This window comes from Cyprinus carpio, chromosome B15, assembly GCF_018340385.1.
Source record: "Cyprinus carpio isolate SPL01 chromosome B15, ASM1834038v1, whole genome shotgun sequence".
Taxonomy (NCBI): Eukaryota; Metazoa; Chordata; class Actinopteri; order Cypriniformes; family Cyprinidae; genus Cyprinus; species Cyprinus carpio.
In genome coordinates, this window is record NC_056611.1 from 22,693,026 (window position 1) to 22,713,411 (window position 20,386).

The window sequence follows — 20,386 nt, forward strand, 5'->3', positions numbered from 1 at the left end:
TAACTAATGTTAACAGGCACAACTTTTCATTTTAATAATGCATTAGTAAATGCTGAAATTAACATTACTTAAGATTAATAAATGCTGTAGTAGTATTGTTCATTCATGCTTACTAAAGTGATTACTAATGAACCTTATTGTAATGCATTACCAATAAAAGTGAAACTATTTTTTGTATTTATTGTAGCTAAATACATTCTTAGTTTTCTTTAAGCTAAACTTGAAGTACTAAAATAACCAATTGTAATAAGACCGAACCAAAATAAAATCATTAAAAAATATAAGACTTTTTTTAAAAAAAAGAAAAAAAGAAAAATGACAAAAACACAAGAAAATTAATAAAACTAACTAACATTAAAATGAAAATAAAAAATGGACATTGAACAAAAACTATTGTATATCAATGGTACTAAAATAACACTGGAGTTTTCTGCAGATCTATCTGTGAACAGATGTGTGTGTTGGGGCTGTAAAATGTGTGCAAAATCCACTGACATGATTTCTAAGTGTGTTGCATAAAACTAGATTGTCTCAGGAAGTTCACACCAGCACTATTTAGCCATTGCTAGGATACAGCATTGTGACCTCACGGCTGATCAGTCAGCAATCTGATTGGCTGATTCTCTCTCTCCTGATGATATCTCGTTGTTGCCGGGTGAAATTGAACTCTGGAGGCAGGGAAGAAAAAAGACAACTTGTCAGTTTGGGTTTCTTTTTCAACCAAGATCCATACGGATTTTCTCGGCTTAAGGGTTTAATGTTTAAGGATCACCCCGGAATTTGCTGACTAAATGCTACAGCGCTGCTAACATATCCTGTATGTTGTCCCGTCACTCTTTTAGAAGAGAAACTCCCTAACTTTAGGCAGAAACTTGAAGCTGAGTGACATTTTGCAATCTATTTGAACAACAGAACATCACAGCATGAACAAGTTTATGTAGGCCGGCATTAATTTCATCTGAACTCTACAACATCAGTCTGAGATCATAGGAATGTTTTTAGTAGCACCCCGTGGGCCGCCTTTGTGAACCCGTGGACCAAAATCCTGCGGGGTTTGGCTCCTGTCCACACCGTCTGATGGTCATTCTGCTCAGTCAGCATTTCCCAGCTCTATTCAAGGCTCCTGTATGCATGCACTGTAAAAAAGACAATTGTCGAGTGAAGACAATGACTGTTTGAACAGCCATGCTTATTTTTCCTAGAAAATAAAGCAGTAAATGTATATCGAAAAAGAGAGCAAATATTTTTCAGAAGCAGTTTAGGAAAAATATAGAGATAGTGAAATCTAATCAGACGTCTTGGTGCAATACACTGTTTTATTAGAGGTTATATGAGCCATTGACCTCAGCACAGACATTTCATTGGGAGCTGTTAAGTCATAAAACATTCACCTCCTGTCTGCATATATAAGAACCGAAAAGTTTAACATTGTACATGAAAAATTATACAAGGCCCTTCACAGAAAATTTTTGATATGGATATGAGTGGGAGGAACATGTCTGGACAAGAGAGAAAAACTTGGAGGGGGGAGTGGCTCGTGAATACCATTGAGAAGTATGATTCTTTTAGCGAATCGGTTCTTTCGGACTGTTCAATGAACCGATTCTATTGAGTCGCCTCTCAAAGTGTTTCCGTACGATTTCGTTTTTAATTTTGAATTTCTGCATCTATTCAAATAATATTGAGAGATTTTAAACAAAACAACAATGAATTTGCGATATATTTGTGATGTTTATATTTATAACAATGTGATAAATACTAACAATACGATACTAATGTTTTGTTACTTTTGTTGTAATATAATAGAAAATAGTAATATTATTAATTATTGGTGAGGTTCATATTAATTATTCTCGATATTGATAACAATATTTTTCCATCTTACAGGGTTACCCCTAAACGAATTCATCAGTTGAGTGATTCATGAATCGATTCACAAGAGTGATTCACTCAGCAGTCGGATCGAAAGAGGCCAGCTGAGGGGGCGTGTAGCGCACGTTGATGCAACAGTTGGACACTTGGAGAGCTTTGCGCACTGCGAAGGGAGACACAAAAGAATACGGAGTTGTTTCCAGTGCTCCTTCAGGTCTTGATCGTCCTTAAAGGAGCTGGCAGCGGGCATGCCCAGACCAGTACACCGTCCCTGAGACCGGGATTCAGATCTGTTCGCCAGGTTTAAGCTTTCAAGAATGAACGGAACCGCAGACATCTGCAACCACTGCCGGAACATGATCAGAGAAAAGGTAACGTTATTCTCCGTGTTTATGTATCCAGACTGTTGTTCTGTGACAGTTAGGGCTTATTTCAGTCATATGTGTTTCTTAAATATGCCTTTGATCCTGATGCTGATCTTGGTGCGTTTGGTTTATAATGTTTTGAATGGGTTGTGCATAAGTGTCAGACGTTTCTGTGTCTCTAGCGACCAAGAGAGGTTTATTTAGTCACCTATTACTTTATATCTATCTATCTATTTATCTATCTATCTGTCACACACACACACACACACACACACACACACACACACACACACATATATATATATATATATATATATATGTCCTCATAATAACATATTTTGTAAAATAAATTAAAATATATTAATTCTAAAACAATAAAGAGTTCTATCTATCTATCTATTGATTTTGTGACATAATGACAGGTTTAAATAGTTTAATGACAAGCATTGCATCACACATTGATTGTATCAGAGGCTGACTAACTTAGTGACCTACTCATCACATCTGAAATCCTGCTATCATACCTCTCTCTTTTCTTTGGCTGGAAGATGTTATTTTTAGCTGTCATTAATCATGTTGAACACATGTGACCTACTTCTGCTCTGCACATCTCCCTGCCAAAAGTTGTTGTAAATCAAACTGGACTTTAATGCTGAAACACGAGCTGACATTTATCAGATCGAACTGTTGGCTGAAGGCTTGCAAGCTCTTTGTTTGATCTTCATGTCTGTAACAGCAGCCGGGAGCAGATACTACGAGTTATCCTGTGGCTGTGTGTGTGTGTGTGTTTGCTTGCATAAGGCCTGTCATATGAAAATGGTTTGGGGGATTTGTGGTCAGTTTGTCATGTCGACAGGGTTCTTATTACTCGTTTCAATGGTTCTGATAACTCTCATCAGCATGTAGCTGGTCTCTTCTCACCTGTTCCTCTCCCTAGTTGGAATCATCCAGTTCAAACTCTTCTCTGTCCTGCCTTGACCTGCAGAAAAATTATGCTATTCATAATTAAAGTCAAATTATTTCCAATTATAACACAAAGAACATTTTATTCTCTAGTTCTTAATACCACTCATGCATTGGTGCATCAAAGGAATATTTCACCTAAAAGGGGGCTGTCAGACTCTGATTACGAATGACAAAATAGCCTTATATAATTCATACACAACACGGTTGAGTACATAGTGCATAAGTATCAAGTGCATAATGCGTCATATGGGATGCAGCTCCAGACATTCCATTAATTTCCTCCGTCTTGTAAAAGCACTGCCACTGTGTGTTTTGGCAAGGTTTTGACTTTTGGTTTGAACTTCTGTAACCAAATCTGAATTTAATTTCCCATGTAACACATTCGCCATGTTCACACCCCGGCTAAACACCATCTGGCTTAGCCTGCTAAAGTAGCCATGCCCCCAAACTCTTGCTATTGGTTGAGCTGGAAAGAGATTGACGGAATTGAGTGGACCACATTTAAATGATTTGAGGTTCCTTGGAGGCTCAATATTTCCATCATGACATCTCAGATTTTAGCATGGTAATGGATATGACAATGTTAATGTATTTGGTTATAGGAATAGATCCACTATGCTGCTGTTGGTTGGGCCAGCTGCCGATACAGTGCTGTGAGTATTTAAGACATACTGCTGCTGCAAAAATAGTATATATGATAACCTGTAGCAGATCTATGCAAGTGGAGCTGGGGAGGTAGAGGGTTTCAGAGGAACTCTGAAAGCATGTTGCGAAATGCTCTAGTGAATGCTAACCAGCCATTTAAATGTAAAGCAGTAAGCTCATTGGCTGCATATGCAATATGAACCCAATCAGCTTGTGTTAAGTAGTTTCATGCTGTGAATATCATCAGTTTGCGTTAACGACCTGTCAGCCTGCGCCATGACAGAACTTGGCATTTACACTATTCTGGGATATAAACCCATGAATGGCATACTTACAGTCAATGAACAATAAACTAAGGTAAGAGAATGTATTTTGACATAAAAATCTTAAAAACTTCACCTTTAACCTTATAAGTGACTCAAGACTCACATAGAGCAAAAATGTTCTCCCTTAAGGCCCCGGTATACTTCAAACGAAAGTCGTTTTTGTTCTTCGTTTGGGGGCAAAAAGAAGTTCGAAAAGGCTGAACGACTTTATACTGTTTTCAAACATTCCGACCCCCCCGCACTGCTGGAGGCGGGGTGTAGTTTAATGTAAACATGACTCACGACTCTCGGGCGTATCCCCTAAACACAACAATGATGAAATTATGAAGTGTAGGCAATCTATGTGTGAGACGGGCACCAATTGTCAGAATATTATAGACAAAAGAATAACGATTAGCAGCAATTCAGAGTCAAGTATCATGTTTGCAATACAAAAGAACCATAATCAGTCCTTTATGGGAAGTGTGAAAGTCGAACCGGAGAAAAAAAATTGTCAAAGAAGGTGGAGTTTCAGAACACACCCACCGATTGCATAACCACCACGAACCAATAGAAACTCAAAGGTGTTTAGGAGCCGAAACGAACTCCCCCAGAAAGTTTGCTTTGGTCAGCTGTTCCGAACTGCCGAAACAAACTCAAAACGAACTTCGTTTCGGCCTGATTTTGTTTGAAATGACATCATATCATTTCATTCTTCTATTTCGTTTGAAGTATATCAGGGCCTTTATCACCCGATCCCATACCACTTGTGTTGGTTCATTATTATTCCTGTTTGCTGTCACACGCTTCAGTGAAAAAGGAACAATGGCTCTACTGTGGAATTTGAATAGCTTGCTTTGTTGCATCCAATTTTATATTTCAAAATTTTTTTGCTTGAAAGAGAGACTGACAGAAGCCCCATGTAAATTGTGCTGTTGAGTTTTGCTGATTCAGCAGCTGACACACTTCCTGTTCCTCCAGCTGCCGTGTGCACTGGCGTGACATAATTGACCAGTGAATCGCACTGCCCCATTACCACATAGTGACCTGTCGGGAACAGCATCAGTGTCTGTACACTGTGATGTCGTGTTTGAGCAGAGATCTGTGGGTAGGTTTTGCCATAAGAACTACAAATACTCCAAACCACTAATTGAGTGAGTACGCAAGTGCCGACCGGGCACATTTGCCACGGTGCCACCAGGCGCCTGATCAAGCAAAACTAAAACCTGTGCATTCTGCCAGTGTTGCATAATCTTTTATGAGTTTAATGGCATCATTCAAGGGCCACAGACTTTGACGTAATCAAGTGATCACCAGGGGGAGGATCCTCATGAGAGAAACAATAATGCTGTTGTGTAAGAAAAAAGAAAAAAAAAGAAACCCCGAAGAAATTATTTTTAATGTCCTAAAAATGCATGTTTGCTTTTATTTACAATATTTTTTTTATTGATTTAGTTGATTTCATGCACAATCTGTGGGTGTACAATAATTTCACATTAATGGAATTTATTTTATCTAAAATTGAGGTTAAATTTTAAATGCTGTGCTTTTGGTTATCTTTGATAAACCCATACCACACCATTTGTGCTACAGTCAAGACTGATACGAAATCATGTCGTGTATTCAGGACGGTGTTATTTATTTTAGTATAATTTATATATTATTCAGGTATTTTTATATTTTGTATTAGCCTATTTTTATATTTTCATTTGAGTTTGAATAACACTTTAGTAATTCTTTGTAATTTCTATTGGTTTTGTTTCTAATTTATACTATTTATACAGTATTTATTTCAGTTTATGTTTTAGTAATTTCAGTACTTAAACTTATTTTATATTTTAGTTTGTTGCCAAGGCAACATTTGAAATAGTTTTCATGTACAATTTATAATTATTTTTATATTTAGATTTTATTTCAGCTTCATTTCCGTTATTTAAATTGTTTCATTGGTTTATTGTAAAACACATTTTGTGTGTCCTGCTGTGAAAATATGAACATTAAGACCTGTCTTTCACTATAAATCATCCTAAATTTAGCCTTATCCTTGAAGAGATGAAAAGAGTAATCCCCAGTAAACCTCTACATAATATCCCTTCGTTCTCTCATTACATCCCATTAAAAAACTTCACTGGAGATCAAACCTAATCCTAATCCTCACTGAGACACTGAATATTTGTTAACATGTCTGAATGGAAACACATAGTGGCCCAGTGTGCCAGAATGTTATATCACAGCTCACTCACTCTCTTTCTCTCTCTCTGCCCCTACTCTTTCATATTTTATCCATGTAGTCAATTTTGTTTTTTTCTGTCTCTCTTTCTTCAAACTCAGTACGAGTAGGCCTGACGAAACAGACTCATTTGTTTAAACTGAGGACAAAGTGGACTTATGTAAGTGCTTTATAAGTGTGCGTGTGTGCTTTTGTTGTACTCCTACCTTTGCTGTCATGGAGACAAATATTTCTGCACTTTCCCCCAGAATGTAAGACACGATCTGTCCCCGAATGTTAGACCCACATTTTCACTCTCTTTGTCTCTTTAAAATGCACGTACACTTCTCGTCTCTTTGGCTGAATGCAGAGCACCTTCCTGTAGGGGAAGGAAGCATATAGGATTCCTGGACAGACATTTGGAATCAAAAGCTTGACTGGGCAAAAGCAGAGTGCTGGGACAATAGCCTCCTTTAATACATAAAACCAGACGTGTCTAAAAGCGAGAGTACTGTTCAGACACCTCTGCTGTAATCCAGAGTCCATTTGAGCGTTTAGAACAGAATTAAAGGGTTAGTTCAACCAAAAAATGAAAGTTACCCCATAAATTACTCACCTTCAATGCATCCTACAGTAGGTGTATATGACTTTCTTCTTTCAGACGAATCCAGTCGGAGTTATATAAAAAATAGTCTTTGATCTTTCAAGCTGTTTAATGCCAGTCAGCGGGTGTTGCATGCATCAGTCCAAAAGAAGTTTAATAAAAAGCGCCCATCCATAAAAAAAATTCTCACATAGCTCCGGGGGGTGAACAAAGTCCCCCTGTAGCGAATCGATGCATTTTTGTAAGAAAAATATCCATATCAAAATGTAATAATCGCTTTAATGTAGCTAGAGCTCACTGTTGTACACGGAAGCAGCTCCGGGCGGATGACGTATGGGGTCAGTGTTGCGCATGTGCTAGTAAATTTCACATACAGTGACAAAAAAATGGCCAGTAACACATTGAATTAAACATGAATTTTTTTTAATTATTATTCAGTATTATTTAGTATTTTTATGCTTATTCGTGTGCATAGATTAACATTTATTCATATTTAAAGATTAAATTTTTTTTTAAAGTTTCTTGTCATTTTTATCTATTGTTATTGAAAAGTGCATCTTTATATCTGGACACTGTCCCAGACTATTTGAGGAAGATGCTGCTTCTATCCATGGACACTCATGCTGCTGTCATGACAACAGAATCGTTTCCATGGTTCCGCAGAATGATAGTCTCAAGCATTATCAGTGCTGATAGTATGCCACGTTTTGATTGGCCGGGAGCGGTGATGCATTTTCAAGGTGCAGGTCACAGTGGTCATAGTGCTGTGTCAATGTTTCCGTGTGTGTCAAACAAGTCTGGACGGCAAATCATTGCAGCCTCATTGCAAAGACACACAGACTTGACACACGTTAAGCATAGAGAACAAACTAAACCGATTCAATTAGTCTCACAGATCCTGTGGTTCTCCCTCTGTCTTATCCATATCTCTTCTCTCTTGCTTTTTGTTTGACATTGATTATGTAACAAGGCATCTTGTGATGAATAGTACTTTAGAAAAATACACTCACACAAGAAGTTGAAGACACGTATAACAGATATGCCTTGTCTGGGGTCAGTGAGGTTTTGAGAAATTAATTTTAATTTTAAGGATGCATTAAATTGATCAAAAGTGACAGTTAAGACTTTTATAATGTTACAAAAGATTTCTATTCCAATAAATTGTTCTTTTGAGCAATCTATCACAGTTTCTACAAAAATATCAAGCAGCACAACTGTTTTCAACATTGATAATAACAAAAAATATTTAATGTGCAGCAAATCAGCATCTTAAGCCCCTTTCACACTGCACGTTGGACCCGGCAAATTGCCTGAAAATTGTCGGGTCGACTTCTGTGTGAAAGCAAACATGTCCCGGGATAGATTCCGGGATTGAACCCGGGTCGGGGACCTAGTAACATTGCCGGGTTCAGTCCCGGAACGAGCGCTGTGTGAACAAAAGCCAGATCTAATGCCGTGTCGTAGTGATGACGCGCGTTATCGCGCGACTCTTTTAGCGGGTGTTTTGAAGCCAGATCACCGTTAAAAAAAAAACAAACAAACTCAAACTAAAAAGAAACATAAATCACTTACTTCCCTACCTTAAGCTGAGAAACTCACAATGTTCGCCAGCTTCAGTGAAAGTTAACGTGCCTAGCGTTTTCGACTCGTACATTACACGTCACACCCTGATATTAACGTGTCTTTACGGGTTTGTGTGTGAACGCACGCACATATTCGGGTAATCACTGGCAGTGTGAAAATGCAAAATCTAGCGACCCGGGTACAAATGCCGGGACACATTACCCGTGTATTTGCCGGAATCGCAGTGTGAAAGGGGCTTTAGACTGATTTCTGAATGATCATGTGACACCGAAGACAAAGAAATGTAGTCTTCAGTGTTTATCCTTAACTTTAATGTAAGTTATAAGTATCTTATATTTATTCTATTTTAATTAACAAAAAATATTTTTACTATTTTTCATTAATTAGTATTAGTTACAGTAGATTAACAACACAGCCGACACACACTGTGAATGTGTTTCGGTTGAGTTGATTAATGCTGGAGACCTCTCTTTCTGTATTGTTTTTCTCCTCTGACCTCCCTCTGTTTGCTGCTTGTCCTCTTTATTTGTGCAGTCTATTTGCTCTCTTTATTTTATAGGTAAAGTCTTGCTCTCTTTCAATAGAGCAGTGGATGTAAGAAACCAACAAGCCCGGAACAAAACTCTCCTTGTCTTTGTGTTGCTCGATCTTTCCTTCCACGATTTATGCATGCTTAGAAAAACAACTTGACTGTGTGAATAAAAAATAAAAAATAAATAAATCACTTGTTTGAGAGCTAGATTTAACGTTAAAATGTGTGTCTGGCTGTGCAGACCCTTATTAGTTGTAGGTTAGTGTTTTATAAACAGCACATGTTTCCAATGAGGCTACAGAGTGAAGGCAAAACATCTCCGACTGCAAATACAACACAGGTTGTGTATTTGTGGTGGTTGGTGGGATATGAACAAACCTAAATTCTGAAGAGAAGGAAGGAAGGATAGATAAAGTGAATGGGAGGGTGAGAATGACAGGGCGAGAGAATTGGTGTGTTCAGGCCTCGAATCACTGATCTGAAGTGACCCTTACACCCTTGCCATTATAGTTAGTGGAAAACACACACACACACACACACACACATAAAACACAAACACAGTTTTCGTGGAACTTCTTACCTTTCACTGTAACAGGAAAACAAAGACTGGGAGGAACTTTCAAAATAAACCTCAACAGGTAGACAGCAAATCGACCTGAAAAGCAATATTGTGCTCTTTAAAATATATGCTAAATACGCTATGATACTTTTATTGAAATATCTTCTCAATTTCCTTCACTTTATGTTTGTTAAAAATTTTTTTAAGTGTCATCAGTGTCTCTAAAACAATGATTGCTTTCAAACCGGTTTCTCCTGCCTGCCATAAGTTGAATAAACAAGCCCCCATTAATTAAATAAACTCCGCCCCCAAACTCACACCATTGGTTGAGCCACTGTTGCTGGGCGGAATCAAGCCACAGATGGCTTACTTGTATTTGTTGCTGCATATAAACCTTAACCTGAAACTGGAGAAATGATTTATAACATAAAAACACACATCAATTTTATTGGATTGTATTGTCAGAATGTTTTCTTCATATTCATGACAAATGTTCTTCTTGTTCCTCAGGAAAAAGGAATGAAGATGTCAAGACACATATCAACAGGACCAAGCTCATTTATTCCAGAAAACGAGGTAATACTTAACTTTTTTTTTCAGAGATTGTTCAGTTGTTACAAAATAATCTTGAGATAATTTGAAAGAATTCTCTTATGCTCACCAAGGCTGAATTTTTTTTTAATAAAAAATACAATAAAACAATAATATTGTGAAATATTATTACAAATAAAAAATAATTCCTATTTTAATATTTTTTAAAATGTAATTTATGTCTGTGATGGCAAAGCTAAATTTTCAGCATTATTACTCCAGTCTTCGGTGTCACATGATCCTTCAGAAATCATAACAATATGCTGATTTGCTGTTCAAGAAAAATTGATTCTTATGAGTGTTGAAAACAGTGCTGCTTAATATTTTTGTGAAAACTGTTATACCTGGACATTTTGTTCTTCAGGATTTATTTTTATTAATCAGGATTCTTCAAAGAATAAAATGTTCAAAAGGTCAGCATTTATTCGAAATAAAAATCTCTGACAGTTAACTTAGTTTTTGCTGAATAAAAGTACACATTTTTTAATAATTAATCTAGGAGTGGAGTGTAAATACCATGGTATATTACTATAGTATTCTTTCAATACCATAGTGTATGTCGAACCACAATATTGCCAGTTTTTTGTAATTGAAAATTCTCTTTTTTTTTCTCACACATTGATTGAATCTGAGTTAACCCAGCTCAGATACTGTTATCGTTCTTTTTCGGGTCAGTTGGTGTTCATTTCATTTTTGTTTTGAGTTCATCTGGTTCAGGAGATGATTTTCATTGAATCTGAGTTAAGCGTGCCGGGAGATCTAAGAAAGTCTATTTAGATTGTAAATTGAATTATAGCATCTGTCCTGACTTTGCTGGATTAAGATGAACCTGAACTAAAGTTCAAATCTTTCTTGGCTTTAATTCATAGCATCGCATGTTAATGCCTTCTCACATTTCATTTATATTACCATCTGACTATAGTGCTTATGTGTATGGAAATAACAGTCTGCTCATGTCCTGATGTCTGCTTCTCAATCCCAGATCATAGGAGCCATGCCTCTGAATGACTCCACGGTGATGTTCTTAGACGAAGAGTTCAGCGGTCGTATGGACAACCTGACGCAGGTGATGGGGCTCCACCCGCATTATCTTCAAGCCTTCCTGCGCTGTCACTATTATCTCTTGAGGATGGACGGCCCCCTACCACTCCACTACAGGCATTATATCGCTATAATGGTACAAAAGCACACAGAAACACTTTCAAAGGAGACTTTATTAAACTTGAATAGCTTTAAGAGTGATTTTTTGTTTCTTCCAGGCTGCAGCGCGGCATCAGTGTTCCACGCTGGTCTGTCAGCATGTGCAAGAGTTCGAGCAGATAGGTGTCTGTTCTGATTGGTTGAGAGGTCTGGAGTTCTGCCCACAACGACTTCGCAACCTCAACGAGATTAACAAGATCCTCGCGCATAGACCTTGGCTTATTACCAAGCAACACATACAGGTAACATACTAGCTTTCTTGTTTATTATGGGACTATGTTTTGGGAAATATATGTTGAAAAATGCACACTGCACATTTATTGTAGAAATAATAGCGTACTATGGTAGCCATCTAGCTATATATAACCCTATGTAGGTGAATACATATACAGTGTCTTAAACTGGAGTCTTCATCAGTGTTTAAATCCTTTCTATGTCAGATATTAATGAGTTTACACTCTGTTTCTCAGGCTCTGGTGAAGACAGGAGAACACAGCTGGTCTCTGGCAGAGCTGGTTCATGCTGTCGTACTGTTGGCACATTTCCATGCCTTGGCTAGTTTTGTGTTTGGTAGCGGTGTCAACCCTGACCCTGAGGTCACAGAGGTCAACGGGGTCACGGATGACATTTGCCCTCCAGCCATGGCAGGTTTATGCACCTGCCACCTAACAAACAGCAACCAAGGCAACAGGAACCCCCTGCGTAACCCTGACACTGGGGTAGGAAAACATTACACCGTGTCCACGTGTTGTTCAGTATTTTTATATCAGGAAAACATGTTCATATTGTTCACAAGGTTCTAATACAGGCTTTATTTATTCATTTATTTTATGCGGAATATCATGTGGAATATATACTATCTAATGTATGAGAATATATTTGTATATGTATAAGTAGTATATCATTTTGAACTCCATTTGTGTGTATTTTAGAGTGAGCTGGAAGCTCTGATGGAGAGAATGAAGCGATTGTTGGAGGAGAGAGAAGATGATGATGCGTCAGAGGAAGAGATGTTCACTCGCTTTGAAAAAGAAAAGAAAGAGAGTCTTCTAGTGGTGTCTGCAGGTATAACAACACAGATTCTTCCTACCCAACTGCTCTTTTTCAGTTCATCGTACATCTTTGTACATGCTAAAACATGCTAAAACCTCTAAAAATATTTCAGTTAAAATAGTACTAGACTGTTTCTCCTTCTTTTTGTTTTCGTGAATTACAGGGATAAATTACCAAAATGATAATTCTGCCATTGTGTACTCAGCCACAGTAAATCTGTATGACCTTATTTGCCATTTGTCATAAATGACATCAAACTAAGCATGACCAGTCCACGTGCCGTATTCAGACCATTCCTTGAAAACGAGAAAGGATCTAGCAATCTTTAGTTTTCAGTGCATGTATTAAAATTAGGGGTTGCACGACTACTGATTTCTGCTAGTCGATTTCTTATTAAAAAAATACTTGAGTTACTTGACTACTTGTGGTTATTACTGAAGAAATATGCTGCTTTAAAGTAAAATAATTATAAATTTCTAAAAATAAATGTATCATATAAGCAGAGAGACACGACTGAATTAATTCAAGGTGCACATTTTCATTATGCAGAATTCTCTAAGAGAGTCTTTTTGAACTTATTAAACAAACCAGCAAAAGATAAAGAAGCAAACATGTAGGCCTAGGCGAAAATGTATCTGCGTCTAAGTTGATTATTAGCCTACTCTTAAGAGAGAGAGCTTGTTTGGTTTTTTGAGAGACTGATACGCGCAACGTGGCTGTTTAATGGTTAGCACGCTGTTTATTCCATTCATTCATGTATCATCTCATAGTTTAAGGTTTAAATCATTGCCTTTTAAATCTATACAAATAATAGACCGTGTATGATGTATTATTATAGGTGATATTACTCTTGCCAAGCTCTGATTTCTGAGATGCACGGAGAGGCAACAGCAATGCAGTGTTTGATTTGCGCTCTTTTCCTTCATAAATTTTACACTCATTCACTTCACACACTCATTATTGTGTGACTTTAGAGGTCTGTGTATAGTATTGCGCTGATCCCCTGGCTCAACTGTTCTCTAGCAAACAACAGAGTGTGCCAGCCTCAGCCGAATATTCAGGCAGAATAATTCCTTATCCGTTTTTCGTTTTTGACGCCATTATCCATGCCATTCCAAATAAGGTATTCTGCATCGGGCATACCCCGATTTATTACATTACATATTTTAATTTTACATGTAACAGAGAAAGTAATAGAAAGTAACAGCTACACGCAATATTGTAATCCTAATATTTGCGTTGTACTTGCAAACTCAGTGCACGCTTGAGTAGTTGATTGTTTCAACAGCGCTGACTAGTGGTCAAAGAAGTCGATTACTCGACTAGTCTGTGCAACCCCTAATTAAAATGTTGTGATGTTCATATGCAGGGTTTGATGAGGAAGTGGTGCCTCCATCTCCCGTGGCTCGGTTTGTAGATGACCCGTCATTTGGATACCAAGACTTTGCGCGACACGGAGAAGACAACCCACCTACTTTCAAAGCACAAGTACGAGAAACACCCTCAAATATACATACACATATACAGCATCATTATTCTCTTTTATACTCCGTTTATGATGTATGATTGATCATTTTGTCTTGTTCACTTTGTAGGACTACACATGGGAGGATCATGGTTTCTCTCTGGTGAACAGGTTGTACTCTGACATCGGTCACCTGTTGGATGATAAGTTCAGAACAGCATGTGATCTTACCTATTACAACATGGCCAGTCACGAGGGGGTGGACACCAGCATGCTGCGCAGGGCTCTCTTCAACTACGTCCACTGTATGTATGGAATAAGGTATGTACGTCTACGAGCACAGACGACACTCATGCAACTCTGCTAATGAAAATAATTAGCAGCCTAACATCATGAGTCAAACAGAAACAAAAAAGTTAGGGTGTTAAAATCATGGTGGACAATTCTTTGTCACACAGCAAATGAAAGGTCAAGTCAAGCACATTGCATTCTGGGATACAGTATTACACAGTGTGCGCTAGTGTTATTTCATTTATATACTTTTTATATACTATCATTAACATACGTCAGTTATCTTGTATTTTCATAATTTTAATTTTAGTTAAAATTTTAGTCATTTAATTATTTCCTTTGGTCATTTTTATTAGCTTTCGGGTTTTCGTTTCTATTTAGATTGTGTTTATTTTATTTCAGTTTATGTACACCCATAGCGCCCCCTGGTGTACTAGCACAGGATGAACAGAGGTACTGAAATCCAGTCTTTCCTGCCTAGTATTAAAAGATGAACATTCACACTGTGTCTGCAGATATGACGATTATGACTACGGTGAGGTGAATCAGTTGTTGGAGCGCAATCTGAAGGTTTACATCAAAACAGTGACGTGTTATCCAGAGAGAACCACGCGCCGCATGTACGAGAGCTACTGGCACCAGTTCAGACACTCCGAGAAGGTGAGTCATATTATCATGTCAAATATACATTTTTATCTAATTGAATCAATTTTTTACAAATTTATTTATGATTTATAATTAATAGTACTTTTTTTTATTTCGTAAAGAGCCATTGAATACCCAAATAAGAAGTCAGAAAAACGCAGCATTGCTTTTCCTCTAAATGTACTGATATTCTCTTTCTTTCCTTTATCCAGGTTCATGTGAATTTGCTTCTAATGGAGGCTCGAATGCAGGCAGAGCTGCTCTACGCTTTGAGAGCCATCACTCATTATATGACCTGACCAATCAGACTTTTAGGTGACTTGACCAATCAGACCTCACCCACAATATATGGTGATATATATCATTATTATACCTAAATTCAACTTTAAAAAAAAATTAATCATGAGACATGTTATTAGCAATTACTTTTGCATATTGAATTCTTATAATTGTGTCCTAAATTGTGTGTACTTCTTCTTAGACTGTTCTGACTGATAAATAAATGAAGGACACTGATGGGATAACCCCAAATATCAAAATGGGATCTAATGGCATGTTCAAATAAATATTCATCAAGAATTGTGGGTGGGCAGTCATGACTTTATCTTTCATGGTCAGATAAAACTCAAAGACTCCAATCCTTGGACTTGACCTGATCGATCAGACGACATCATGACTTGACAAATCACGTTAACGTGCAATATTTTTCTCTCACTGAAATCTCACTTATACTGTAAGCTGAAATACTGGAGGACTGAGTTCACATTTTGTCTTTTTTTTAGTTTTTGCACATCTGAGAAGAGCTGTATTTTGGAACAGAATACCGTTTTCCTTTTGTTATATCAATAACAGAATGTGAGGCTTCCGTATGGAGAGAAAAGTCTTTTCTAAATCCCTGTGCATTTTTTCTTTCTTTCACGTACATTGTTTATTTCATATTGAATGTATCATTTTTTTTTTTTCAGATCAATTTGGTTTGGTTTAGTTGTTTACCTGGAAGCTTTTGTAGCATTATTACTGCACTATCAGTCCTATTTCCTTTGAGCCTCAGTGTTATACTTTAGATAGCAACATACATTTTTAATATATATGTTGCTGCAATAGCTCTACTAATCACATCTCGACTTTATTTCAGTGTGAGTGCGTGTGAGAGCTTTAACATGAAGCTGAATGTCTGTCTGCATAGGACAAAGTATTTGCACATCCGTTGCGCATCTTTTTCGTTGGTGTGCCTCTGTGAAAGAAACCCATGCACAGGAGCATGAGAGAGTTCATGTGTGTGAGTGATTGCCTGTAGGGAGCGTCTGGAAACTTTACTACTTTTGACACTATTGATGTGATCATTACTGTCCATCAAACCATTTCTCAAAGGTTTATTTATATCGCTTTAGGAATCATTGCTTCATATTTGCACAACTCTAATCAAGGCGCAGCATCGGTGTCCTTTAAAAAGAGATTAAGATTGTGTCTGAAATGAAACGTATAGTGAAAAGATAAGCTTTATAGAACGAGACAAAGTTTTGCCCGGTCCAGTCTCACGGATAGTGCCTTATTCATGTTTAGAAATGCAGGTTAGATTTCATTTAGTCGTATGTATACCAGAGATTGTTTCGTGTGTATTAATGGAGAAAGTAAATCTGTCTTCAAAGTGCCTTTTAAACTTAGTTGCAAGTGTTTCAAAGTTTATGCAGCAGATTCAATGGCAAACGTTTTTTTGAATACAAGGGATATGTATCTGTTGCATTTCCTACTTGTGTTTATTCCGAAAAAAAGGTGATGCTATAAAGCTTTCATGTTCTCCAAAATGCCCATCACAGACCTGTAAATTTCAATAAAGTTTCTAAACAAACCCAGTTTATGAGTGATGCTTTATGTGCAGATTTTTCCTATGCAGAAATTCATATTTGGCAAGTCATATTTGACCTTCCATGTGACATGCTATATTTAATATAAATATATAGATTAATATTATACATTAACATTAATATTATATTGCGACATGCAGTTTTAACCTTCATTTTAAGTATTGTATCATTTTAATAGTAATAATAATAATGATACTTAAGTTGATTAAAATTTGTGAACCTTCCTTTGTTTACATTTCAACCTAATGTATAAAAATGCTAAATATATTTTAATTTTAATACCTAGAGTTAAAATAATATTTATTACAAAAACAACAGGAATGTGTAAGTAAACTGCAATGGATAAAAGAAAAATTACAAGAAATGGTGACGTTATTTTCCCAAAAATACATGCTTTCCTTTATACAACTGATATATTTCAACTTATATGTGAAAAATAAAAATGCTGTTTTTAATATAAACATATATATATATAAACACATAGAATTTTAACACCTGTGTTATCTATTTTATTATTTCAATAATATTAATATTATTAAAATATTAATCATTACATTTACTAACCACAGGACTATGTAAGTGATCTGATTTTATTTTTTATAAAAAATAATAAAAACAAAAGAAGTGGTGACGAGTAATATCCCCTAATCATACACTGTCTTTTACAGATTAATCTAAATTTCAACATGTATGTTAAAGAGAAAATAAAGAAATTTAGTTTACACATTGGACAAGTTTACTTTTTTTTTTTTTTTTACTTACAGAATTTATTGTCTTTATTTCCTCAGTGCATTCAACTAATCACTCCAATCAAATTCTTGTGTTATTAATTGATAATAACTGATAATAATGACCATGTTGATCAAATACCTTTGATATGTAGCACACAAGAAATTCATAAAAATGTGTCCAAGCTGCTGCTAATATAAGGCCTTCAACAGGCCAACAGCAGGAACATATTTAGCAATAATATTTCATAGAATTTGGCATTTTATATACATGCAGCCGCCTCATCATGCTCCTAAGCACTTGACTGGGATTGTTCAGACAGCGTGTTTGGCATGGTGATGTCCGGCAGCAGATGACAGCTGGTAATGATGTCGATCTTCTCAGACACTGACTTCAGGTCCTCCAGTATGAGTCTAATGCTGTGGGACGCGTTGATGATGCCTGTCTGAGAGCTGTTGAGGTGAGCGGTGGCCTGTCTTATGTCCCGTGCTGCGTTCTGATACACCTGTTTCAGGCTTTGATTGACGTCCGTGCACAACCGCGCATTGCTCTCCTGCAGCTTCTGCTGCAGTAACGTGTTGAACCTTCCCGAGTCAGGTCTGGACACAGGCGACGGTTTGTCCTCCTGTCCGGACGCAGCCGCAGGTGTGTTTCTGATCACGATGAGAGGCGGCAGGTCTTTGCGGAGCATCTGTTGGTGGCTTTCTGAGGCTAGTCTGCGAGCTCTCTCCTCCTCGTCCTCGCTGTCGGTCTCGGACGCCTCTCCTGCCACCTTCATCCCTGATGAAGATGATGATGATGATGCATGGACAGGAGGAGCAGAGGTCATGTACACTTCATCATCTGAGTCCGTCTCAGACGCCTCTCCCTGCACCACGATCTGGAATTTGTTGCTTGCCATGATTGCACACCTGGAAGATACATTTAAATCAGTTGACTACTTAAGAAGTTATACAAAAAGTACTTTACCATGGCATAGTGATGTCAGGCGGTAATACCATCGTATTTTAACCTTTAACATTACAATATATTATACTATTTTCATCGCATCTAAGGCACTTCAAGGAATATCATGGCACTACCTTGGTATATATTCATAAAAGCTAAATAAAAGTTAGGTCACGACGTATTTACGTAACGTAGTGTTGTAAAATTATCATACTATTTTGACACTTTTTAGTTAAGCTATGATGATATTGTTTGACGCGTCTATTTTGTTACTAATTTTGCACAGTAGTTGCATTAATAAAGCAATTAAAGTCAAATGTGTGCATTTTTCTAACCTGCTGGTGTTTTTATCCACAAACACAAAGTGTCATAGGATTTGTCACGAGAGACCAGTTTGAAACAGGAAGCATCTGTAATACGTTGGAGTTCAAAATAAAAGGCCGACCGAAGAAGCCTGTGAGAATTCAAAATAAATGTTCGAAAGTGGGAATAAAATAAAATAAAATAAAATAAAATAAAATAAAATAAAATAAAATAATAAAATAAAATAAAATAAAATAAAATAAAATAAAATACATAAAATAAAATAAAATAATAAAATAAAATAAAATAAAATAAAATAAAATAAAATAAAATAAAATAAAAAAGGTCCAAGCTCCCCTACTTTAAAACCAGAAGAAATACTGCAAGTTATACTAATAAAGAGTGAAGACATGAGTGAAGTAAAAGTTTGATTCTTAAACACAAATTAATTAATAACATGAACAATGCATAGTATTAAACTAATAAATAAAGTCTGATTATCTAGTGAATAATTGCTCAGAATTAAGGTGTGATCGGAATAATCTAAGCAGAACTTTGCTCACTGGTTGCTCATTTACAGCAGAGACTCTCACCCTCAGAGTGAGTGCTGATTATGTCAAGAACAGGAGCAGTACTTCCACAAAAAAATACATCACACAACTTAAAAAGTAAGCACAAAAATACAAAAATTATTACCAATAACACAAAAAAATAAAAGATTATATTATTATAGTGTTCAGTTTGATAAATGTACTGTATTTACATCCAACTTAAGGAAAGACTGATTCTAAATAGATGGAGACTCTGAAGCGTTGGATGAGGGATTGGAAGTATCCCACTTCTCTGTTATGCATCTATGGGTTTTTCAGCACAGTAAAGCCTTTAAAACAAATAACCAATCCCACACCCAAACCCTAACTCCACAAAACAAGAACAAAAACATAGAAGGTAAAGTAAACTTACAATAAAATAAGTTTAATTATTAACACAATGTTTTTGGATTTCAGAATCTCTTTTCAGAAACTCATCATGACTCATAGAAATATGACAACTCTGTTGTTCCAAACCTCTAGAATTTGAATACAAAGATATCTAGACAAATCTGTCATCCTATTTACTATGCTTATGTTGTTCCAAACCTCTAGAATTTGAATACAAAGATATAAAAAAAAGAAAAAGAAAAAAAAAAGTGGGGTCCATTGGTGGTTTGAACTCACTGACTGACTTTATTTGCATGGAAAAAAACAGTAAAAATAAATAAATAAAAAAAACTTATAAAATTTGTTTTGTCTTCTATTCCTTTAATTCTCTGCAAATTCATTATAGAGAAAGCATAACCTTTTATGGCTGTCAGTTATTGTGATGTTGTGAGTCAGATTTGTGCAATAAAAATATGATACTGTTATAAAATATGCAGATAATATTTAAACATCTATATTTGGCAAGTTGACATTACATTTTAAATAGTTACAGCTACATGACATGCTATAATCTAAAGGCTACAAGCAGTTTTTTGAACACTGTAAATTAGTTACTCTGATTTTGGTATAGTTAATACTGAGTTGTATTTGTAGAAGTATCTATACTGCAGTGAAATATGCAGTGGACAGAAATAATATATTTAAAAAAAAAAAATCTGTATTTGGCAAGTTACC

The 20,386-nt window shown here is 36.4% G+C and overlaps 2 protein-coding genes and 1 long non-coding RNA gene across 5 annotated transcripts; 1 reads left to right on the plus strand and 2 right to left on the minus strand.

Annotated features, from left to right (window-relative positions):
* Window positions 1-1,990: 1,990 nt before the first annotated feature.
* Window positions 1,991-16,360, plus strand: sesn3 (sestrin 3). Of its 3 annotated transcripts, none has more exons than XM_042739857.1 (11): window positions 1,991-2,243; window positions 10,152-10,217; window positions 11,215-11,409; window positions 11,492-11,674; window positions 11,903-12,151; window positions 12,365-12,497; window positions 13,855-13,973; window positions 14,081-14,271; window positions 14,757-14,901; window positions 15,099-15,201; window positions 15,368-16,360. In XM_042739857.1, the coding sequence occupies exons 1-10, from the start codon at window positions 2,190-2,192 to the stop codon at window positions 15,183-15,185; spliced, it is 1,422 nt and encodes a 473-aa protein (XP_042595791.1). In that variant the 5' UTR covers window positions 1,991-2,189; the 3' UTR covers window positions 15,186-15,201; window positions 15,368-16,360. The 3 variants fall into 3 exon arrangements, 2 of the variants coding, with proteins under 2 accessions (XP_042595791.1, XP_042595790.1); XR_006156602.1 differs by having other exon boundaries at window positions 1,992-2,243; window positions 15,099-15,237; XM_042739856.1 differs by having other exon boundaries at window positions 1,992-2,243; window positions 15,099-16,360.
* On the minus strand, window positions 3,029-9,936 carry LOC122139839. Its single transcript, XR_006156603.1, has 3 exons — window positions 9,663-9,936; window positions 6,590-6,741; window positions 3,029-3,216 (listed from the first exon to the last, which is right to left on the minus strand). It is a non-coding gene; the product is annotated as an uncharacterized LOC122139839 (long non-coding RNA).
* Window positions 16,361-17,482: 1,122 nt separating the features above from the next.
* On the minus strand, window positions 17,483-18,867 carry bloc1s3 (biogenesis of lysosomal organelles complex-1, subunit 3). The gene is made up of 2 exons (XM_042739858.1): window positions 18,764-18,867; window positions 17,483-18,391 (listed from the first exon to the last, which is right to left on the minus strand). Exon 2 carries the CDS (start codon window positions 18,379-18,381, stop codon window positions 17,773-17,775), a length of 609 nt encoding a protein of 202 aa, XP_042595792.1. The 5' UTR covers window positions 18,382-18,391; window positions 18,764-18,867; the 3' UTR covers window positions 17,483-17,772.
* Between the last annotated feature and the right edge of the window lie 1,519 nt (window positions 18,868-20,386).

Excerpts from the sequence above, each read along its gene's own strand:
- sesn3 (XM_042739857.1), top strand. The coding sequence starts at position 2,190 with ATGAACGGAACCGCAGACATCTGCAACCACTGCCGGAACATGATCAGA. Across the intron at positions 10,218-11,214 it reads CATTTATTCCAGAAAACGAG|ATCATAGGAGCCATGCCTCT; the intron begins GTAATACTTAAC and ends TCTCAATCCCAG. Across the intron at positions 12,498-13,854 it reads TCTTCTAGTGGTGTCTGCAG|GGTTTGATGAGGAAGTGGTG; the intron begins GTATAACAACAC and ends GTTCATATGCAG.
- bloc1s3 (XM_042739858.1), bottom strand. The coding sequence starts at position 18,381 with ATGGCAAGCAACAAATTCCAGATCGTGGTGCAGGGAGAGGCGTCTGAG.